The sequence below is a fragment of the Achroia grisella genome, unplaced genomic scaffold (assembly GCF_030625045.1).
Source record: "Achroia grisella isolate CSIRO2021 unplaced genomic scaffold, CSIRO_AGI_Agris_v1 utg474, whole genome shotgun sequence".
Lineage (NCBI taxonomy): Eukaryota > Metazoa > Arthropoda > Insecta > Lepidoptera > Pyralidae > Achroia > Achroia grisella.
In genome coordinates, this window is record NW_026712878.1 from 4,807,316 (window position 1) to 4,828,203 (window position 20,888).

The 20,888-nt window shown below is 35.2% G+C and overlaps 1 protein-coding gene across 1 annotated transcript in view; it reads right to left on the reverse strand.

Annotated features, from left to right (window-relative positions):
- Positions 1-8,280: 8,280 nt before the first annotated feature.
- Positions 8,281-20,888, reverse strand: part of LOC131845464 (dedicator of cytokinesis protein 1) — a 67,871-nt gene continuing 55,263 nt past the window's right edge. The window contains exons 29-39 of the mRNA XM_059194529.1: positions 20,221-20,319; positions 18,633-18,797; positions 17,582-17,731; positions 16,960-17,072; positions 15,766-15,890; positions 15,234-15,290; positions 14,703-14,775; positions 12,524-12,544; positions 11,649-11,795; positions 9,111-9,228; positions 8,281-8,592 (exon numbers count right to left, since the gene is read on the reverse strand). Of these exons, the coding sequence (XP_059050512.1) occupies positions 8,330-8,592; positions 9,111-9,228; positions 11,649-11,795; positions 12,524-12,544; positions 14,703-14,775; positions 15,234-15,290; positions 15,766-15,890; positions 16,960-17,072; positions 17,582-17,731; positions 18,633-18,797; positions 20,221-20,319 (1,331 nt within the window). The 3' untranslated portion in view covers positions 8,281-8,329. The remainder of the gene's footprint in view (positions 8,593-9,110; positions 9,229-11,648; positions 11,796-12,523; positions 12,545-14,702; positions 14,776-15,233; positions 15,291-15,765; positions 15,891-16,959; positions 17,073-17,581; positions 17,732-18,632; positions 18,798-20,220; positions 20,320-20,888) is intronic.

The window sequence follows — 20,888 nt, forward strand, 5'->3', positions numbered from 1 at the left end:
TTCCAGACTACTCACTTATGACTTATGACTCTACTACACTTATGATGTTGGTCGCAGCAGGCCTTTACAGATTCAATTCAGGGCGTGTGCAAATGGCACTGCAAACCCGAGGAAGGATGGAGCGGTTGAAGGCCGGGCGATAAGGAGCGAGTGAAACTCCAAACCCGCGGATGAACTTATGGAGCGGCTGAAGAGCAACTCCGACCTGACGGATATGACTTTAGTCTGAGGGCATCGCTAGGGATTCGAACCTCGGCTGAGGCCGTCGTAATTGATCTCCATTTGAATTGGATGGCGGAACGATTGCAGAGATTGAAATCTTGTGGAAATGAAAAACCTTTTCGCGGATATATATATTTCTGACTGACTCTCCGGTGAAACACCGATATTAAATTTATTAGAGTAATTGCATTCAAACATTCCATTGGACCGCATTCAGAAGCGAACAGCAAGAATAATTATTCTTCTGAATCAAAGTCATTTCCAATCAAATTGGAAAAAAATTTACCAAATGGTAATCAAAGTCTTCGTGACAGTCTAGACTAGAGGATTCGATCCCGGTCCATTTTTCTAATCCCGGGATTTCGGGATTATATCCAGTTAATCCCGGGATAGTCCCGACTCCCGAGTCTAGAATCTCGATCCATTAGCTTTCTGGCGACTTTGCATTTCTGTGAATTTTCTACCGCATCTCAGAGTGTTCTGAGGAATTGTTCGCATTATCAACTGCTGAATTACACCATCCTAGAAACTAAAATACCACTGTTCATGATGAATAGCGGTCTTCTATCATACGTTTTTCAAGAGAAATTTTGGGAATTTAACGATCTTTGTCTACACTTTGAGTTACATAATGGCAAAAAATAATGTATTTTTAATGGAGATGCTTTCAGAGAGAGATTATATTTAATTAATCAACATACACAAATACGGACAATAAGGAAGCGTTAGCGTGTATTTTATTCTTAGATCTAACTGTGGGTTTATTTGTTCAGACATATCTAGATGCCGGTTAACAAGTTAACCAAACGTGAGTTATCTTTGTAGGTGAAGGCCCACTTCCTCTCAAAACATGTTAATCCCCGTGGTTACCACGGCAAATGTGAAAATATAGCTGTGGTATTAAATTTCTTATCTGTACATTTAACCAAGTCGTGTCATTGGACTTTGGGGGCAGTGCTATAAATGTTTATGGTGTTTACACTCTTATTTTGGTAGATTAAGAGTGTCACGGCCTAGTGGTATACCCCGACTTATATGTTAGTAGTCGTAAGTTCCAATCTGACTCTGGTTTAAGTTCAAAACGCATAAATAAGTTCTAATTTAGCCAATACCAAAAATCCTCTGTATTTTTTTTTTTATGTAATGATTTTATCTCCAATGTATTATATATGGTTTTATTATATAATTATTATATACATTTCCTATTATATAATAATTTATTATCATCATCTTTCAATTTCGAAAATTAAAAATAACATACAATTACAAACAGTAATACTCATGAATACAAATATTTGTACAGTGATACGAATCGAACCTGCGATCTTCAGAAGTAGAGCGGTGTGCTAAATCGCTAGACCACTGCGGCCGTGAATGAACTGCAAATAACTTGCAAACATGTGGTTTCACCCTGAAAACCATCGTGATAAATAAAAAAGGTTTGGTCGCCGAAGTGTCAACACTAGGCTTCCAAGATATATCAAAGGAAACTCTATTCAATGCCTGATGATGCCTCGTTCAGAGGCGAAACACGTGTCGCAATATGAGTGTAGACTCAAGAACAGTCGGAATTTGATCGCCATTAGAGAAGGTCGTAACGGTAGTCAAGTTTTCACACCGAATATTTGTAGTCTCACACATACTAATTGTAGCGGCTTTATCAAAATAATATAAATCAATTCGGTAGTGAATTGGACTTCCGCAAAATAAAATCTAATTCGATTAAATATATCGTGATTAATTACTGGTAAATTTGCCACGACAGACTAACTGACCTGACCTGAACTCATGCTCACCTTATCATCCTCCACTGGTGCCTCGCCAGTATAAACCGTTAGCGCAGGCGGGTCTACCATTATCATCCATTAAAAAATTGCCTCTGGCCCATCTCGGATAACAGTCTGGTAGGTACAAAGAATGTTGGTATACACGCATATGTCTCGCATTGCAATAGCCACAAAAAGTGGTAACGACAACTCAACATGTTAAAATTTCTTTATATAGTCTTCATATTGCCTCGACCACATTCATCTGTCTATTTATACAAGTTAACCGTTTATGTAAGTATATATATATATACACTTACATTTTCACATTGTATAAAATAGTCAGATCCGCTATCTGTTCACTTATATCTTTTAAATTACTCAACGGATTTTAATGAAGCTTTCGTAATAAATAGTCGTTCAGGAGGATGGTTTATACATATATTATGAGTTCCAGCTATGGACACACACTACCATGTGTTTCATACACTCGCATATATATTCTCTTGTTTATTTTTGAAGTCTGTGGTCAAATTGAGAATCTATATTAATAATTCCGTCAAGGGGGTACGGTAGTCTCGAACGAAACCTTATGTGAATAACAAAACATAAAAATATTGATTTCGAGTCGACAACATATATCCGCAAAATTCGGATTATGGAGTATTCCAAAGTTAGTAGTAGTTAAATTCTAATAACACTTTCTAATAACACAAACAAACCGCAGTCGCCATCTTTTTATTTCACCAGCATTTTCTTCGGTCGTTGACGTTTCGCGAAAATATTGTTTTTGACAATTTCTTATGATAAAAGAGTGTTTTTTTTTTTTTAATATTGTTTGTCTATAGTCTTACTGCATGTCAATTTATTTAAGGTCGAATTTCAAATATAATTAAACTATATATCTATATATAGTAATTTCGAATAATTAGTAAAAATCTCGGGATCTTGCCACGTTTTATATTTATCGAGTTCAATAAAAATAATATAATATGAGTACCCTACTCAATGAAAATAAAACGTGGTAAGATCCCGTGATTTTTACTAATTATATATATATATATAAATAATGACTGCGTCCAATTTAAAATAGTATATATTGATATAGCTTGTACATGAGTTTCAACACCCGCCAGAAACTGAAATACCATCCTGATCATCTGGATGAATGGCGGTCTTCCACAGTACGGTTTTCTAGAAACTTTTTTCCCCGCACAACCACATTGTGGAATCACCTTCCAGCAATGGTATTTCCGAACCGATACGATATTGAAACCTTCAAGAAAAGAGCTTATTCCTTTTTAAAAGGCCGACAACGTACTTGCAATTCCCCTGGTGTTGCGGGTGCTCATGGACGGCGGTAATCACTTACCATCAGGTGAGCCGCATGCTCGTTTGTCCCCTGTGTTATAAAAAAAAAAAACATAACACAGGACCTTTCTAAAGGTTAGGTAATGACGTCATAAATTTTATAGATGTGATTAATTTACTATCCGGATAATATCTGCGGGTTACTGACGTACATACCCACATCGGAAAAATTATATTAGCTATAACGACCTCACAACTATCATAGACAAAATTTAATATTTTATTTCTAAACGATTACTTAAATGACACGTGCATGGCTAGTGGTTCAAGCGCGGAATTTTCATTTAATGTTAGACATAGACACCTATATAAACTGGAATTAAAAAAAAAAGTAATTGGTCAATTGGATCTATATACTGAACTGGACGGTAGTGAAAACATTATTATAATATAAAAAAATTACGTTCATAAGCAGGTAAAATGTCATACATGAATAAATAATTTTTAAATTGAATTAAAAAATGTTAAAAAGAAAGAAAGAAGAAAATTGTTTTATTTGAAAATAATTTTTAAATTTTAATTTACATTTTATCGTTATATTAATTTTACAGTACCAAATAGGTCTCCGCTCAGCATATGTCGTGACGAGGTGCCACGACGACGACGTGGGTTTCTGCGGATACCTTCATAGGTAATAAATATAATAAAATAATAATAATAATACACATACATACATAGACCTAGGCGGATAACACAGAGTGAACATTTACGACATACTACCATATATAAATAAACATCAAACATAACTACACACTGAAACATAAAATAAACATAACGTTCTGGTGACACTAGCAGGCTGACACCTTGCATTACCCTCATTTGGAGTGCAGACACATCACGGCAGTTTTCTGAATGAGGAGGAGTATTTTTTAAAATTTATTTTTAAAAATCTGCACATGTTAGACATAGACACCTATATGAATATACAATGCAAGTAAATTGGCTTTTAGACAAAAATCACTCGTTTCTTGCCAAGTTCTTAATTGAATCTGTATACTGTACTGGCAGAACTGACGGGGAAGAAAATATTAATACAAAAACTTGACATTCATAAGCGGCTATTTAAATAATAAATTTTTCAGTTTCAAGAAGAAATATATAACCTCCAACCTCTATTGATATAACAATAACCCTGGACAAGCAAGACAAGGTGATGCTGAAAAAGCCAGTGGACAAACAGTATTAGAGTAGTCCGAAAGAAAAATATTATTTGGGTTAGTTTTACAGAATAAATGTATGACACACTTAAGTCTTTAATTTTTTGACGTCGACGAATACAATTTTTTCTCGTTCCTGGTTCCTCCGCGATCAGTATAATCGGATTGGTTGGTAGATAGCAATGAGAGTCTACAGTCCATTGAGTGAAATACTGCTTATTTAATGAAGTTGTCTCCTGTGAAGTTTGTCTCGTACAGGGATCGAACCCGTTATTATAGGAAAGTAAGACAGTGTGCTATATCTAAGTCCGTCGAGTTTGTATGATATGTTGGAATTACCATTAAATAAGTTCAAAACATATGTTAAATCATATTTACTGAGCAAAGCCTATTACTCACTAAACGATTACTTGAATGACGAGCGTGCATGGCAATAGTTGTTCATGCACTGAATTTTCATTTAATGTTAGACATAGACACCTATATAAAAATACATTGTAAATAAACTGGCTTTAAAAAAAAAGTAATTCAATTGAGTTTCTTGCCAGTTCTTCTCAATTGGATCTATATACCGAACTGGACGGTAGGGAAAAAATAAAATTATAATGTAAAAATTTGACGTTCATAAGCGGCTAAAATGTCCTACATGAATAAATTATTTTTGAATTTGAATTTGAATTTGTATATTTTATTTATTACTAATACTACTCGCCCCGTCTTCGCCCGGGTGTACATGTATTATATATATAAACCTTCCTCTCGAGTCACTCCTATCTATTAAAAAAAAACAGCTTCAAAATCCGTTGCGTAGTTTTAAAGATTTAAGCATACATTGGGACGGACAGACAGCGATTGCGACTTTGTTTTATACTATGTAATGATAACACTTATTATTTTTAAGGAAAAAAATAAAACAATATTCTTGTATTCTTACCTCTTTACTGTGATCTTCAAATTGCAATCTTATTTCTATACACTTATAATTTATAATACAATAAACATTCTTAATAACAACGGTAACACAATTCTAACTTTACTTATAAATTAAAATTATACAATATAACTTTTTTATATATATAAAACGCTTTGGATGTATGGCATTCAGTGTTTACAATCACAATTTATTTATATACATTGATTTTATATATCTACATAATACAATTGTTACATTTATATTTCGGTGGTTGTTGCATAAATAAAAAAAATGAGCAATAGTTTTTTTTTATATGCACCGATAAATATTTTTGATTAGATCGTTTAGTCAGTTTTTATAACAATTATTAGTTCATACCTTCTTCCTTCTGCCTTCTTACTTCTTCTCTCATTAAGATCAATCGGAGATTATTTACCGACAGATAGAAATACTTCTGTATTTTACTAATTTATAAACATGAATGTCTGTGAGTTTGGATGGATGGATGGATGGATGGATGGTTGGATGTTTCTTATTTTGTATTATTGTAATCATGTGCACATTTATTTGAAAAGAATACGAACTGAGTTTCTTGCCACTTCTTCTCATCTCGATATCATTTCGAACTGATAGATTTGATGTCATAAGTCTGTAATAGACCTACATGAATAAAGATATTTTGAATTCACCTAAAAACTATTGAACGGATTTTGATGAAACTTTACAGTAACATAGCTTTTATACATCAGAATAACATTTAGGCTATTAACACATAGGAGATATTATGTAAATTAATATTAATTATAAAATTAATTATATAACAATATATATATATATATATATAACTGGAGAACTACTTTAACCATATTTAACAGTCTGTAATAGACCTACATGAATAGATATTTTGAATTTGAATTGAATTGAATATAGACTGGAATAATATCAATATATTCTTATACAACACCAGTCTCAAGTATATATTTCTGAATTTATTATATAAATACATATGTAGGCACTAATGAAACAACTGCATCTCTTTAAAATACGTGCATATTGTTAAAATATAAGTAAATAATTTAACAATTAAATAGAAAGTTAAATTATTAAATCGTAAAATATATATCACACACTTAATATAATAATGCACTAACATATAAATCATTAATTTTTGAAATGTATCTTTATAATTAAAACATTAAAGTCTATTTCTAAAAATTTGTTATTTTTGAGTTAATGCTGTATTGTATTAAGAAGGCAACATATATACATATAGAGAAAATTCAACCTTAAGGCACATAATTTGACCAGTCAGACAAAAATATGTGTATTAGTGATAGTTCTTTCTCTTATATATAGAAATGAAATGACGTTTTTTTTTTATTTGGCTAAGTTGGGTATTTAAACGTTTGTAGAACTCCAAGCAAGATTTAAGTGGTAAGAAATTACATGGAGAATAGTAAAAAACAATAATTTCATATTCCCAAACAAACTTTAGAAACTTCGTATCTGTCAAACAGGGTGCGTTCAGAAATTTATTGCGTAAATAAACTTCAAAAAACCTTTGACTATTTATTTTTTTAGGCGAAACAGAGTTCGCGGGTACAGGCATATATTTATAATTATTTATAAATATTTATTTTACGAAATTATAAAATCTGATATACGCCATATCGTGGATATCATCTACAGATTTGAATATATTGTATAAATAATTCAATTCAAAATAATATAAAAAAAACAATCAAATTATATTATTTTCAATACAATTTCCATTAAAATATCGATATTAGGAGTATTATAAAAATTAACTGTACATCATTTGTTCTTCTAGCAATTTAAATTAAATTGTTATCGTCAATTAAAAATCGTTCTTATAACAACAGTCATTGAGTTACATATTCATTGGCAACACACGGTGGACGATTCCGGGTCAAAACTGACATCAACGGACGTCAAAGACTAATAATAAACCCTTACTTAGAAATAAGAAATACTTTTGTCTCTTTCTTACAAATTAAAATAGTAACTGGTAAGAAAAGGACATTTCAATAGCCCCATATGTTAAGTATAGGGGGGCTAAAAGTATTTCTGTATCATTATATGATATATATTTTTAATCTTTGAACATATTCTTATTAATACATGATTAAAAAAAATAAATACTGTACATAATTCTTGTGATTACTGAGTAATACTAATAAAGAATCGACAATTAGAAATAATAAAAAAAAACTCCAATTGCGTATACGAATCAGATGTAGTAGATACTACGACCTACGATTTTCTTTTACTTTCTTCTCATTTAAAAGTGAGTTTTGGCAGTGAATTAATTGTAACTGGAACTGATTACATATTTAATTGCCATTCATTACATTAGACCAGTGTTTCCCAACGGGGGGCCCACTTCCCACAGGGGGGCAACTTGATTGTTAAGGGGGTCAATTCGAAAATGGACTTTCACTCTGAGCTATTAAAATGTAATGCTAGATTTTAGTACCAAATTAAATGAAGAAAGCATATATTTTGACGGCCTCGGTGGTCTAGCGGTTTCGCACACCGCCTTACGATGGTCGCGGGTTCAGTTCTTTGCACGGCACAAACTTTTGAATTAATTAGTATGATTGTTTATATCGGTCTGGGTGATTTCTATAAGTAATATAAATTTATTTACTAAAAAAATATATCTATGTATTTGTATCAGTTATCTAGAATCGATAACACAAGCTTTAGTTAGCTTAGGTCTAGATGGCGCTGTGTGAATTGTCCTGAGATTATATTGTCCTTTCTCAAAAGGCCGGCAACGCCCTTGCAATTCCCCTGGTATTGCGGGTGCTCATGGGTGGTGGTAATCACTTACCATCAGGCGAGCCGCAAGCTCGTATGTCCCCTATGCTATAAAGTTACAGATTGTTGTTTTGTACGTTTTTCTTTTTAGGCGGAGGTGTTGGTGGCTTCTCTCCCATTGCCGTCGTATTCTTTCTGATCGCTAGTGAATTGTATAGGAATGAACCTCTAGTTGGTGGCATCACCAGGTCGTAGTTGTTCCTAACTGGTAGCGGGTTCGAGTCCCCGTTGTTGTTGTTATCTCCGTCTGAGTACCGGTGGGACTGCTTCTCGGGGAGCGGCGGGGGCTCCTCGTCGTCATGGTTCGAGTCGGTTGTGCCTGTCAAACAAATATCAAATTCAACATAAGCTGCATGACTTAAAACTATTGCATTTTTGCAATAAATATATTAAATTCAATATGAATTAAAGCTTTGCTTTTTTTTTAATTATGCTTTTTGTTGTGAAATAGTTGTGTACCATTGTAATAAGCACTACAGTCCACTTAGCAAAATATTTAGACCAAAAAGTAGTGAGTTCAAACATGATGAAAGCAAAAAATATTTCCAATATTTCCGAGAACATACACCCATCAAAATATGTATCTTAGGTTTTGCATTTACAACTCGGGTTAACTGACCTGACCTACTAGACAACTGATAGATTTACTTAGCTACATTTTTTTGTAAAAATATACATAATATACATAGAAAACACCAGACTAATACAAAGAACCATACCCTGTTGTGCTGTTAGACCACGGCGCGGTGTACCGTCAGCGTGTATTACGAATCACGATTGGCGGTGGCAGCCCTAGTGAGGCTGCAGTGTGAGGACGGTGTCGGTGTCGGTACTCACCCATGGAGTCCCTGTTGGAGGGCGGCGCGGACGGCAGCAGGCTGGCTCGCTGCGAGGCTCGCCGCTCCCGCTCCACCTCCGCTCGCAGGGGCCGCTCCGTCACCAGCTGGTGGAAGTTCTAGTAATAGCCCTTACTGGCTTGGCCAGCTACTCATTGCTGCGTGTGAGCACGAGCAGCGTGGCTCATGTGTTTATGTGTTCATATTCATTGTTCGAAAAAGCTAACATAGTATGAATAGGGAATGAAGGGGAGCTCTCCTTAACAATAACAAGGATTGTATTACGAATATATTATTTGAAATTATTTTGACGACATTTATACTAATATTATTAAGAGGAGATTTGTATTGACTGTTTGTTTGCATTGAATGGGATCTAAAACTATTGGACTAATTTGAAAAATTCATCTACAATTTGAATTCTATACTATGTTAGTTTCAAATTAACAGCTTTTCAATAAATAGTAGACAAATTCAATATTGTCTACTAAGCACTGCTGTGTCTAAACTGTGTCACCCCACCTTACATTTTCCTATTGTTATTTAGTATATAAGATCAATATTTTTATGTACATATTGTCAGTCAATTATATAGTATAAACTTAAGTAAAAAAATATTGTTTTATTTTGTCTGTCTGTCTGTTCGTTATTCTCTGACCGGTTGGACCAATTTTGACGAGATCTTCACTCGCAGGTAGCTAATATTATAAGGAGTAACTTAGCTTACATTTATTTAATAAAAATTTAACTTCCACGCGTACGAAGTCGCGGGTAATAACTACCAATAACATTTCAAATAGCCACCACCAAAATAAAAGAAAATACCATCACCCGTCAGGACTCATCAATACACAGAATACACAAATAAATATGTAAATATAATGTCGTATCCGTAAGGCGGGTCCTTCATCCGCTCCATAAGTCCCTCCGTGGGTTTAGAGTGCCACATGCACTCGCCCCCTATCGCCCGGGAAGCTGTATAGGCCAGCTGTGGCCAACAGCATTAGAGTAGTCCGAAAAAAAAGTAAATATAAACATATCGTACGGATAAACCCACATCATCCCTTACTGCGCACTACCCAATAACCAACATGCTTCACCTTATTATACTTTTCGCTAACAATAAAATCAGTAGCATTCATAACAGTGCTGTTTCAGAGGAGCGTCCTCCCGCGTGCATTTAGATTGTGGAATGTCGAATCATAAATCTACAGGATATAAAGATACGTTCAAGATTTATTTCAAAATAGAACACATTTATTTTGTATGAGACATTTATGATTCGAATCATAAGTCTACAGGGTCTAAAGATACGTTCAAGATTTATTTAAAAATAGAACACATTTATTTTGTATGAGACATTTATGATTCGAATCATAAGTCTACAGGGTCTAAAGATACGTTCAAGATTTATTTAAAAATAGAACACATTTATTTTGTAAAAGACTTATGATTCGAATCATAAATGTACAGGATGTAAAGATACGTTTAAGATTTATTTTAAAAATAAAACACATTTATTTTGTATGTGACATTTACCATTCGAATCATAAATCATTATAAATCTACAGGGTGTACTATAATCGCTATTGATAAATCGCGTTGATTATCGTGTAATCCTGTATATTGAAAAGTCCTTCTACCAACACGTGACTACAATAAACAGAAGCTAAACACACTTGACCCACACTGCTCGAAACGCACATTAGGGCCCCCATACACGGACAGATTTATATTATTCAATCATATACAACACATGCGAAAACCAACTCTACTCCGTTGGAATAGAACTTACATAAAAGGTAAACAAAGCAATATTCGAATAAAAAATCAATATTCGTATTATTTCTACTAATTTATTGAATGTTTTACTTCATTAATTTGATTACACGTGGTTGGTTTATATGCTATTAGCTATACACAATTATATTATATTAGGTATATAATATTTTGTTATATGTATGTATATATATATATATATTTTATACCCCAACCCAACTCACTCACTAAACGATTACTTGAATGACGAGCGTGCATGGCAATAGTTTTCATGTTCGGGATTTTCATTTAATGTTAGACATAGACACCTATATAAATACCTATGCATTGTAAATAAACAGGCTTTTAAAAAAAAAGTAATTCAATTGAGTTTCTTACTAGTTCTTCTCAATTGGATCTATATACCGAACTGGACGTTCATAAGTGGCTAAAATGTCCTACATGAATAAATGATTTTTTAATTTTAATTTCAATTTCAACTGAAAGTCAGCTCCGGAAACCATATTTCCAATTGTGGTCCATATTGACTCTTGTTTTGTAATGTGTGTAAATTGTTGTTTTTTTGTCATTATTGTTGTGTCAAAACGTAAAAAAAAAAATCTAATTTATAGTTGTGTCATGTATCTACCAGCTGACCACCGTTAGCTACATTTCAAATTACCTTTTATGTAACTTCTATGTAACGTATGTTAACATTGAACGACGTATTGTAACAATCGTACCGTGTATGGGGGGCTTTATATAAGTAAACGCAACGTACCTCTTGTCTCAGTTCCCGCAGTGGCGACGATGTGGGCGTCTCGGGCGTGTTGATAGTGTTCACCGATGTATTACTGTTGCTGTTACCGTTTGGAGTCGAATGGGACGTGTACCATTGACTTCCGCTCGCTGGCGTGCCGATTTCACTCTGAAAAAAAAAAACTCTCAGGTCAATTCGCACAGCGCCATCTAGCATTAAAAACTAGTACACTTGTTAGTGTACCAATGTTAGTTTACCATACTTCGAACCGCTTGACCGATTTTTATGAAATTTTATATGCATATAGGTCTGAGAATCCGCTATCTATTTTTCGCCCTATTTTTTATCCCTAAGTGATAAGGGTTGTCCACCCCTAACATTTTTTTTTAATTTTTGGACATTTTTTTATGTGGCATTAAAAATACATACAACCCTAATTTTTACTCTTCTATCACCAACCCCTATTTTTTAATAGCCATATCAGTATTTCAATTTATATGGCAAAACAACGTGTGCCGGGACAGATAATATAAGTATGTATATATTAATAACGTATTGATGACAAAAACGTTAGTTACCTTTTAGTTTATAGACAGTGAGTTAACAAAAAAAAAAAGTCAGTTGTGTTTACTATTTACAACAAAAAAATTCCTTTATTCAACTTAACATTACTATTATTACATTCTAAAATGATTAAATCTATATATAAATATATATAATAACAAATTTCGATCCTCTTTTGAATTGGACGGATCAATCGGAGTGTTACAAATTATTAATAAGTCTTACATAATTAAAAATAGAACACAAAATACATTCAAAAGCAGCTGTTAGAATTGAAATAAAAGAGAGTGTTAGATGCGACAAAAGCAATTGAAAATGGAGTGTCAAAATACCTTTATACTGTAAACGCTCTGCTGTAAAATAAATTTGTGCCAATGTTAAAATGAACCATTAGTGAGGTGCTGTGATCGTTAAATAAAAGAAAAAGAAAAGAAAAAAGGAACAAGAAGAAAGAGACGAAAGATCTTTGTTAAGAACATTCCCGAGTACCATTACACATATCTTATCTTTTAATTACTTAATGGATTTTATTATTTTGTTTAATTCCGCTACCATTAGCATGTGTGAGACTGTTTAGTATATATGTAGTCCTAATAGCTGCTTTTACATATATTTAATCGAATTAAGTGTTATTTTGCGGAAGTCATTTTAATTACTTAATGGATTTTATTATTTTGTTTAATTCCGCTACCATTAGCATGTGTGAGACTGTTTAGTATATATGTAGTCCTAATAGCTGCTTTTACATGGCACGCTCTTTTACATATATTTTATCGAATTAAGTGTTATTTTGCGGAAGTCCGGTATTATATTATTTTGTTTAATTCCGCTACCATTAGCATGTGAAAGATTAGTATACATAGTCCTAATAGCTGCCTGTACAAGACGTTCTTTCACGCGAAATCAAGAACATGCCCGATTTAGAGCGGGAAAGACTTTTACTATTTTATGTGTTGTGTATGCGAGACACAAGTAAAACCAAGGACTGCTACAAGCATACTGTTTATTAAATACAAGTGGCCGTGAGGCCATGAGGTGTAGCGGTGTAACCGCTGTATCAATATATATATAACATCATGTGTTCACTCTTTCGCGCGTAATTGCGCGTGGAATTCATGTCACTGCAATTTGTTATAAAAAAAATATTTTCCATCCACAGATTTTATTTTCCAAAGACACGTTTAAGAACTATATACAATAATAAATTAGCTGTAGTTGCAACTTCGTCCGTGTGGAATTTAACTTTATTTTTCTAAAACAAAGTTCAATTCCGTATTATTTTATTTATTTTCCGTCAAAATCGGCCCAGCCATTTTAGAGATTAGCCAGAAAAGACAGACAGACAAACAAAAATTGTATAAAATATAATGTTTATTATTTTAGTGTAGTATTTATATTCATATGCATGTAGTAAAAAAATGGTTATTTCAATATTACAAATAGACACTCCAATTTTATTTATATGTATAGATTGTAAAATATCTGAAATATAAACTGAAAATTCACTCAAAAGTACATCACAATATGGAAGAGGACATTGACTTTTGAATCACAAGTATTTTCTATACCTGCCTCAAAAGTCTACTTCATAAATTTCATACACTTTGATTTTTGATTGAGAAATTTCATTCACATAATTTGTGAAATAAATGAAATTATTATTATCAGCAACTCTCTACTACTTTCTTTGTTCCATAGCCGGATGTCCGCCATTTTGCAGTGGTAATTAATTATTACTGCACATGCCTGCCATTAAGTAATTAAAATGACTTCTTCTACTATGAAATACACAAAATTTTTAGTTTCTATTTTTTTATGATATACAATATACACAATTGCCGACAAATGCAATTTCACCTCATTATATTTCTTTTAGTAATGAAAATCTATTTTCGAATAGCATTCAACCAAGGCGGTTTTATTCAGCAAAAACCCCTCATCAATCAATATATCAACTAATATCATTATCACGGAACTGTGGGCTTCATCATCATCATCTCAGCCCGGAAGACTTCCACTGCTGAACAAAGGCCCACAAAGATCTCCACGACGATCGGTCCTGCGCTGCTCGCATCCTATGCCTTCCAGCGATCTTGACCAGATCGTCGGTCCACTTTGCTGGAGGCCTTCCCACGCTGCGTCTTCCGGTCCGCGGTCGCCACTCGAGGACTTTACTGCCCCAACGGCCATCTGTCCTACGAGCTATGTGCCCTGCCCATTGCCACTTCACTGCACTAAGGCACGCACGATTGTTGTACACGGGAATACACTCAGTTTGCGCGCGGTCTTACTCGTTGTCTTTGGTCTACATTTACATACACTTTTCTGGGTGGAGGCCTATTCCCGCGTCAGAGATTTCGTGTAAAAGCTAATAAATTGTATATTAAATGAACATAAATGTATTTATATGTTAGAGTAGCATCATCTAAGAATCGATATACACAAGTTTCAACCCTACTGTCCGTGTTTACTCTCACCACCGATCATCACGTCATCACGGTATCAACTTACCTTTCTGGTGCGTCGCTTGTCCCGTTTCCTGGGTGGATTTTGCAAGGTGCCGAAATATCCACCACTGCTATTTCTGCTAAGCAAAATAACCGTTTCATTAAACTTTAACCCTTACGACTGTATTTTAAACGGAAAAAAGAGCTACTCAATTCGACTGTATATTTTTTATGGTACAATGCCATTTGGACTTTTTTCTAGGCTATATTTTTATGTGTGTATCTATCTATACGTTTATAGATTACTATTTTGATATTATGTTCTTTCTTAATTACTTATTACGACGGCCTCGGTAGTCTAGCGGTTTAGCACTGCGCTTTACTTCCGATGGTAGCGGGATCGATTCATCGTACAGTACAAACATTTGTATTCATGAGTATAATTGCTTGTACTGGTCTGGGTGTATTTTATTTGTATATTTATTTATATCAGTTGTCTAATACCCATAATACAAGCTCTGCTTAGCTTGGGACTAAATGGCACTCTATAAATTGACTTGAGATATTATTATTATTATAAAAAAATATGGATTACCTCACGAGTGGATTTATGGCACTGTTGAAACTGAAAAATTTCAGCCGGGACGAAGTACTGTAAAAAAAAAGCATAAAACTATAATACAATACTTACTAATCCAATAACTAAAAGAACACTTCTTTACTTAAAATATTTTTCCTCATAGTATTTAGAAAAAAAATATATAATTAAAATAAAAAAAAACACGGTCTTCATATCGTCGGTTAAATAAAAAAATGGCAGTATGTACATTTTGGTCTTGTCTTGAAGACAAGCATTTAAAGTTTTTAAATTTATATAAATTATTTTTCCCTTTAAAGTTTCAATTTTACACAGAAATATTATGTCATTTAAAAACTATTTAGATAATGATTAAGACGGCGTGGTTAATTTAGTTGATTTATATAAAAGGATGCAATTCTAGCTTCCAATTTTGAAAAATGTAATTTTTCTATTTAATCGACGATATACTGTATACCTAACAAGCATAACCCTTATAATACCAAATTCCAATTGAAAACAAGGCAACAATAATAATAATAGAACTTACTCGTTGCCCGTTGATATATCGGAGATCCTGTTATTGGAGTTATTGGGGTCTGACGTGCTGGTCTCTCTGGCTGGAGTACGCATCCTCAGCTGCACCTCGGGCGTCTCAGGCTCCAAGTCCGTCATCTGCAAATATTTGAAGTTACAATATGATTAGCTACCGCCACGGATTCGCATATAATTAGAATAGAATATAATAGAAAATCATTTATTCAAATAAACTTTATTTAAGCACTTTTGAATAGTTATCCCATTTTTTTTCGCTCGTTCGGAAAGCTGTCTCATCACGAGAAGAACGAGCAAGAAACCTGTGTATTGCTCTTTTAAATAATCCTTGTAATTTTACATTTACGAAACGTGTGAATACAAACTACCAACCAGCACTAATTCACAAAATAGTAGTAGTAATTCACAATAAGAATAATACCAACGGAGTCGACAGATCTTTTATAAGTTTTTCTTATTCTGAACTGTTTTTATGTCTATGGGACACAGTTACCTAGATACATCGAAATAATAATTGCCTTTAATAATTGCTAGTAAGACAAATCCAATATGATCTACTAAGTACTGCCGTGTCTAAACTGTGTCACCCCACCTTACATTTTTCTATTGTTATTTAGTATATAAGATCAATATTTTTATGTACATATTGTCAGTCTGTTATCATCTTTAATATGCATCGTCTCAACCAACAACATAGTATAATTTACCCGCAACAATATCCAATTTTTTACCTTTATATCTTTCGTGTAATTATATACTTGTGTCAAATATATTAGCTATTCAAAGGATGGGTTAATAATGTATTTTACCTATAAAAAAAATATTCTGCTGTTGTCATCCTTTTTAACTAATATCATATTAATTATTAACTTAAATTATATGTTTGAATATTATTAAGGTTCTATTGTCAAAGACTATATGGCAGAACACATGATCTTATACTTTATGTGCGTGCGTGCGTGCGTGTGTATGTGTGTGTACTTATTGCGAGCCTTTCATTTATATGACAGATATTTTGTCATTTTCATATATTTCCTGTAATTTTCGGACAGTTCTACAGCTATTCCAAATGGCAGCACTTTGGAAGGGTGATGTAGTATTTTTGAAAATTTAATGTTTCAGTTTGTGATGTAGGTGATTAGAAAAGATACTTGTGGATGAGAGGAATATTACTATTATTAATACGTACCTTGACCCCGTACCGATGCTGTACGTGGAGCTGCATCTGCCGGAAGCACTGCGCGAGGTGCTGGTGCAGCGCCTGCAGGGAGGGCGGCGCTCGGGATCCGTGCACCTCCAGACCTGAACAACGAACGCAGATGTTCTATGTACACATACATGAGTTAAGCACTACAAGATGATCGACGTCATAGTTGCAATAGTCAGATATTGCAATTGTTTATAACATATTGTATATAAAACATAATATATTATATATAATAAATATGTCTTCTAAGCTGGTGGTCACTCAATTCTCCCAAATTTGAATTTAAAAATGGATCTATATTATTATAAACATGTACAACATTTAATTATAAAAAATTAAAGAAATTAGTGATTGTCAGTTCTTCTCATCTCGAAATCAATCCGAACTGACGGTAGATTTGACATATTATAAGAGTCTGTAATAGACCTACATGACTATAGATATTTTGAATTAGAATAAAATTTGAAAAAAAATACATTCAAACGCTGTGAACGAAAATAAATCAGTACTCATTTGTCCAGCGTCCATCCATAAAAAAACCAGTTTTAATATAAAAAAAAATACTATAATTATTTAATAACTGTATATATCTAGCCAAACTAACCGTATTTGAGTAACGGTATCTGGTCCACGATGAGATCCTTCAGTTTCGCTAGTACCGGTGCGTCTTCTGGATGTCGCTGTTCGTACGCCGGTGTCAGAAACGCGCTCTCGTAGTTCTTAATACCACCTTGAACAGCTGCGTCCAAGATACCTGGGGGATAGAAATTGAAAAATTATATAATAATGAAAGAAAGTAAAGTTATAGTGAGTGCAGGTACTCTAGAGGTCATGTAAGTAATGTTGCATACCGATGTCAGTAGAACAATGTATATAAGTATGTAGGTAAGCAGCTGCAGGATATGGCGGCAGTACACATATTTTTGCATGTAGCAGCTTCAGCGCTGTAACATTCGGCGAGCCAACGAGGCACGTAGCTATACACTGGATTAGATTGCAGCAGCTGTAGACATGTACGTACCATTGCAGCGTCTGCAGCGCTGTACATACCACGAGCGCGCGCAGCTCGAGGTTGGCGGCCTGCAGCGCCTCCACGGCGGCTGCAGCGGCTGCAGCGCTGTACGTACCGTTGAGCCGCAGCGTGAGCGGGTGCAGCGAGGCGGAGGGCGCCCGCGAGGACAGCACGAGCGCGCGCAGCTCGAGGTTGGCGGCCTGCAGCGCCTCCACGGCGGCTGCAGCGGCTGCAGCGCTGTACGTACCGTTGAGCCGCAGCGTGAGCGGGTGCAGCGAGGCGGAGGGCGCCCGCGAGGACAGCACGAGCGCGCGCAGCTCGAGGTTGGCGGCCTGCAGCGCCTCCACGGCGGCTGCAGCGGCTGCAGCGCTGTACGTACCGTTGAGCCGCAGCGTGAGCGGGTGCAGCGAGGCGGAGGGCGCCCGCGAGGACAGCACGAGCGCGCGCAGCTCGAGGTTGGCGGCCTGCAGCGCCTCCACGGCGGCTGCAGCGGCTGCAGCGCTGTACGTACCGTTGAGCCGCAGCGTGAGCGGGTGCAGCGAGGCGGAGGGCGCCCGCGAGGACAGCACGAGCGCGCGCAGCTCGAGGTTGGCGGCCTGCAGCGCCTCCACGGCGGCTGCAGCGGCTGCAGCGCTGTACGTACCGTTGAGCCGCAGCGTGAGCGGGTGCAGCGAGGCGGAGGGCGCCCGCGAGGACAGCACGAGCGCGCGCAGCTCGAGGTTGGCGGCCTGCAGCGCCTCCACGGCGGCCTGCAGCGGCGACACCCAGCGCGACTGCACGCGCACCACCTGCGACCAGCGCAGGATGCCTGCCACCACACACCATCACTATTATATCCGATCCAGAGACTAATTTCTTCAATTATTTCCTATGAGCCGAATGCTTATAATCATGAAGATACTTGTTATAGACCATAAAATCAATTTTTGTCAATAAATATTTTTTTTTAATGTTTGCAAGTGTCCTACTCCTTCAACCACTTGTTTCCGCGGCAGACGTTCAGTAGGTTTCAGAATACTTACACAACCTTAACCACTATAGAAGTTTTAACTTGAAGGAAATTGGTCACATTGACTTGATACAAACATACGTAACATGGGTTGCAACGACCTACGTTTTCGGCATTCGTAATACACTACGAACATTCCACTTAAGACTGATGATTCTATTTAGTTAAAGAAATAATTACAAAGTTCGTATACGCATAATTGTGCATACGGTCCAATTAAAAATTTCCTTCCAATTGACATTGATAATAATGAAATAAAAAAAAAAGTTATCAAAAAGTTCCTAATTTAAAATCATTGGTCATCTGACATTCTATCGTATCACCAATAATAATTTGTTTCATTCGCTCAACCATTTCCAAATTCAAAGTTTTCCCGCCAATTGGTAACAGCTGTGTGAACGTGTGAACCATTTCATTCACTCAACCGTTTCCAAATTCAAATTTTCCCGCTGATCGGTGTCGACCGTGTGAAACCCGAAAATTTCTAGTTGAAAGTTTATATACAAAATCGTCATTTATAAACTTAGGACGATGAAACTTTTTTGTTTGGCCATTTTGAGTCAGATTTTATGATTATTTGGTCAAGGTCACTATAACACGCGGTCGCCGCGGATACGGTTAACATATTATAATTCTGGCTACCATTATAGTAACATAATTTGACATCGACAAATAAATTTACGTATCCAGTTCGTTCTAATTTTAAATCAAACTGTTAGTGATGTGTGGAATTGGAATTAATGATAAAGGGTGTCCAAAACCTTAAACTCTATATCAAGTAAACCAGTCGGTGAGTCCTACTTTCTCCTTATTTCTGTCACTGAAAACACCACAAACTACAGAAGAAGTCTATGAAGATCTTCTGCAGTAGTCGTAATTCAAGAACCATCACGTCATTACGGCTGGCAACGGCAGTGAATTAGGGTAAAATAAATATTTTTATAGCTATTTCTATTTTGTCATACGTTGCCACTAAACACATTACTACAAGTTTGGTAAGTTATTATGTTTATTTTACCCTAATTCACTGCCGTTGCCAGCCGTAATACACGTCTTTCAACTCTTCATCAAGTTAGTCCATTCGGTCAGTCCCAGTTTCTCCTTATTTCTCTCAGTACAGTTTTCTACTAAAAATACCACAGACTATAAAATAAATCTGTGAAGAACTCCTGCAGTTAGTAGTCGTAATTCTACTTCATAATCATAATAGAATTCAACTCACCGGGCAATTTGTCACTGATCTCTAGTTCGGTCCGCAGCAGCCACTGAGTAGCAAACTTGTTCTGATTGGGGTCGTCTGTAGTGCCATCTACCGATTCCTCTGTTGTATAAAACATATTGGAATTTAGTCAAAACTTCATATACATGGTGTACATGATTTTTTTCAGATACACCATGTATATAATCTGTTTACGCTAATAGTTAATTATAGAATAGTTCCGAAAAGTAAACTACATGTCGCTGCGTCATTTAAGTTTAATTTCTAAATCGCGATGGGAAGATTTTTTCTTTTTTTTTCGATTACAAATTTTTTCTTAGATCATATTAAATACTTAATATGATCTAAGAAAAAAAATTTAATTAAGAATATTATTATTAACGAATATACATGTTTAAAACTATCATTGGGTTTTATTTACTTATATAGGATCTATATCTAGTACAGTTCAGAACTTTAGTATAGGTCTGGGTGTTTTCTATGTATATTATGCATGTATTTCCAAAAAAAATATCTGAATATATCTATCAGTTGTCTAGTACCCATAACACAAGCTCAGCTTAGCTTGTATCCAGTAGTCTAGTACCCATAAAGCTAAATCCGCTTAGCTTGGGACTAGATGACGCTGTGTGAATTGTCAACGAAACACGTGTCGCAATATAGTATAATAT